At 47.7% G+C, this 3,726-nt stretch overlaps 1 protein-coding gene across 1 annotated transcript; it reads left to right on the top strand.

Moving 5' to 3' along the window:
• Positions 1 to 1,662: 1,662 nt before the first annotated feature.
• On the top strand, positions 1,663 to 3,315 carry LOC122168224 (urotensin-2 receptor-like). Its single transcript, XM_042833379.1, has one exon. It carries the CDS (start codon positions 1,794 to 1,796, stop codon positions 2,940 to 2,942), a length of 1,149 nt encoding a protein of 382 aa, XP_042689313.1. The 5' UTR covers positions 1,663 to 1,793; the 3' UTR covers positions 2,943 to 3,315.
• Positions 3,316 to 3,726: the final 411 nt, after the last annotated feature.

The raw sequence follows: 3,726 nt of genomic DNA, 5'->3' as shown, positions 1-3,726 counted from the left end.
ATGGCACAGCAGTGTGAAGGACTGGAGTTTGCTGGGTCTCAGAAGGCTGGGATGCTGGTGAAACTGACAGAGACTACCTCAGAGAAGCAGCTTCCCGGAGGATAACTGAGCATTGCCTGACCGTGCTTCTTCTCTTCCCAGTGGATATCTGCACCCAAGGCATGTGGGCAGGAGACAGACTCTACGTACTGCTGTTTTCCCTTTTTTGCACCGCTCTCCCAACTGTTAAGCAAGAAGAAATCTCTCTGTGCTGGACCGTCCTCTTTTCTGTAGACTTATTTCATGACATCTCCACAGTAGCCATTGACTAGTAATGGGATGAGGAGAAAATCATACAAAACACGAAGAGGATGAACACTGCCCATCCTCAGGTGTTACAGTGGTCACTGGTGGGGGATGTCTGTGAACCATGGGCAGCTGGAGGAGGGCCCATGCCTCCAAGGAGCAAGCAGGATGAAGAGCAAAGGAGTTGGAGTGGATGCAGAGGCAAAGGGACACCAAACTCACTTGGAACAGCTGGAGAAGTTTGCAAATTCCCCTGATAAAACAACCCCAGCCTGCCCCAGGGAGCAGGCAGAGGGATGGCTTTGCCTGCAGAGCTCTGCAAGGACAAGGCAGTCCAACAGCTCCTCTGTCCATTTGTTTGGAAAAAAAAATGCAAATCTGATCTGTGTAAAATTCGTAGCACAAATGTTTCTGTGTGCAGTGACCTTTAGGTCGATGCAGACTTCTCATATGCCTTAAAATCCTGCCATTTCAGGTAATTCTGGTGCTTTTCTCAAGCAGCTTTGATCTCCCTTTGCCTACGCCCAGAGCCAACACAAACTCAAAGCAGCACAGTCATGATTTGAACAGTGCTGGGCTTAAGCTAGCCAAATGCTCCTACATGCTAAGAGTGTCTGCCTTCCTGCAGCAGTCTCTCACTGCACTGCATGGGGCTGTTCAGGCCCATCCACAAACTGGACTGTCCAAAACAGGGCACTGTGCATGGGCACACAGACATCTGTGGGCTCATACTTACAGAGCATGTGAAAAGAACTGTACTTACACACATAAAACTCAGAGTGCAACCCACAACTTGCACTGCGGATGGAAAATGCCTTTCTTCTCCATCACTTAACAATTTGAAACTGCAGGTCACAACAGAGCAGAAGCTCCTCATTCAAGAAAAGCTGTTCTGTGAAAGCACTGCAGAAATACTAGACTTTGAGTTCACTGTATGAAATAGACAACAATCTAGCTGCAAATGGTAAATACAAAGTTTGCCTTCCCTATTTTGGAACTTGGACTCCTTCGTGCTCAGAGCTTAGCAAAGAGCTTATCAGCAATTGTGTTGATGAGTGATAAGTTGTCACTATGAACGCAGGGATGTTTTTTTCCCCAGCCCCAAACTAACTTTAAGGATTGCAACAAATGGTTTCCAAAGGTCCACACAATCTCTTTTTCCCCTTTCCATGCACACTGCAAAATGGCATACCTCAAAGCTGTGTTCTTGTAACAATGGCATGGGCCTTGCAGGAGTGGGCTCAGTGCAGAAAACTTTTGGTACATGCAGACAGTAAAGGCTCAGTGACAGGTAACTTCTGAATGACAGCCTGTGTTGCTCTGGCAGATTTCTAATTTGCTGATTTCTGATGTCTTTCTTCTAGTGGAGAATGCAGACCTTCCTTACACGAGACCTCGCTAAAAAATGGTTCGCCATCTTCCTTCGGTCGCATTTCTAAAGACAGAAAGAAGAGCTTCTCAAAAACCCGTGGCATGAACAGACCCTCAGGCATCACAAGGCCAGGAGGATGTCCCTGACTGACGAGCTGGAGAGCCACTTCTCTGCAACCCCCTACATGGTGACAGACACGAATGAGAGCAGCCTATTCCGAATCAGACCCAATGCCTCTGTCAATGCCACTGGGGAAGGTGCACCAGCTGCTGGTTCCATGGAGGACATGATTGCCATCTGCACCATTGGGACGATCCTGTCCCTGATGTGTGTGATTGGGGTGACAGGCAATGTCTACACCTTGCTGGTGATGTGCCACTACTTGCGGTCGTCTGCCTCCATGTACATTTACATCATTAACCTCGCGCTGGCAGACCTGCTCTACCTTCTCACCATCCCTTTTATTGTTGGGACTTACTTCATCCAGAAGTGGTACTTTGGGGACGTTGGCTGTCGCATCCTGTTCAGCCTGGACTTTCTCACTATGCACGCCAGCATCTTCACTCTCACAGTCATGAGCACGGAACGTTACTTTGCTGTGCTGAAGCCCCTGGACACAGTGAAGAGGTCCAAGAGCTACCGAAAGGCCATCGCTGTTGTCATTTGGCTGGTGTCACTGCTGCTCACCCTCCCGATGCTCATCATGATCCAGCTGGTGCAAAGGGACAACAAAAGCATCTGCCTTCCCACCTGGAGCAAGCTGTCCTACAAAGTCTATCTCACCATCCTTTTTGGTACCAGCATCGTGGGCCCAGGGGTGATCATCGGTTACCTCTACATCCGATTAGCAAAGATTTACTGGGTGTCACAAACAGCATCCTTCAAGCAGACCAAGCGGCTGCCGAATCAAAAGGTGCTCTATTTGATCTTCACCATAGTGCTGGTGTTCTGGGCTTGCTTCTTGCCTTTCTGGATATGGCAGCTCCTCTTCCAGTATTATGAATCCTTCACGTTATCCCCCAAGGTGATGAAGAACATTAATTATCTGACAACCTGCCTGACCTACAGCAACAGCTGTATCAACCCTTTCCTCTACACCCTGCTCACCAAAAACTACCGGGAGTACCTGAAGAACCGACAGCGAACCCTCAGCAGCAGCAGTGGGTACTTCCAAAGGAGGAATCGATTTCAGAGGATTTCAGGGAGATCCATGTCCACAAGCAGTCAGCACTGCACAGAGACGTACGTTCTTGCTCACGCTCCTTTGGGAAACAGCAGTGCCTGAAGGTAAAAAGCATCTCCACGAACGATCGATATTGATTTCAATGTTGCTGTGATTTAAAGTGTGCGTTGTAAAGGCAAAGTCTCAGCAGCTCCATGATGTGCACACATTTAGTTCAGAAGCTGTGCCATATTCTGTTTTCATTTCCTCCAGTGCCTGCTGCTGATTTGATGCTAGCAACACTCAGCTGAACATCTCTAAACGGTCTTTCGCTTTTCATCTTTATGTTTTACAGTGTGTGTCTCCTCAAGTAGCCATCAGTAATGAAAACCTGTTATAGGGCCGAGTTTTTTAATAGTATCAGCTGTCTCACAGAGTTTAGAATTATGTTATCTCATGAATGGCTGTCATTTGTTCTTTTTAAAGCAGTGATACTAGATTGGTACTTGTATGAGAGCTGAAAGTGATGAAATAAAGACAAAGCAGCTGACACTTGTGACATGCAATCCAGTTTGAATCGGCGTAGAACTGGACAGTTTGAATGAGGAATGTCCAGGGCTGTTTGTCCTGGTTTTGGTCACATTCATGTTTATTCTGCTCTCTCACACATGCACTGGGCTCACTCCTCCACTCATGGCTGTAGCACAGCAGCAGCACACTGTTAGCAAGACAAGCTTCCCATGACAGTGAAAGTCAGGGGACACTCAGCATCCCTAACACACTGACCCCAAACACAAACACCCGTGGAAGGAGCATCATCCACCCCAGACAAACTCTTCCTTTCCCAGTATATCTGCCTTTTTCTCTTCCCCAAGGATCAGGAGCCTCAGCTTTTGTTCTTCTCAGG

This window comes from Centrocercus urophasianus, unplaced genomic scaffold (assembly GCF_019232065.1).
Source record: "Centrocercus urophasianus isolate 14NV4802_14NV808 unplaced genomic scaffold, USGS_Curo_1.0 seq_41, whole genome shotgun sequence".
Taxonomy (NCBI): Eukaryota; Metazoa; Chordata; class Aves; order Galliformes; family Phasianidae; genus Centrocercus; species Centrocercus urophasianus.
Note: the sequence above shows the minus strand (reverse complement) of the source record. Positions and strands in the feature narration are given on the sequence as shown.

What these genes read in the sequence shown, in the direction of transcription:
- LOC122168224 (XM_042833379.1), top strand. Translation starts at nt 1,794, where the DNA reads ATGTCCCTGACTGACGAGCTGGAGAGCCACTTCTCTGCAACCCCCTAC.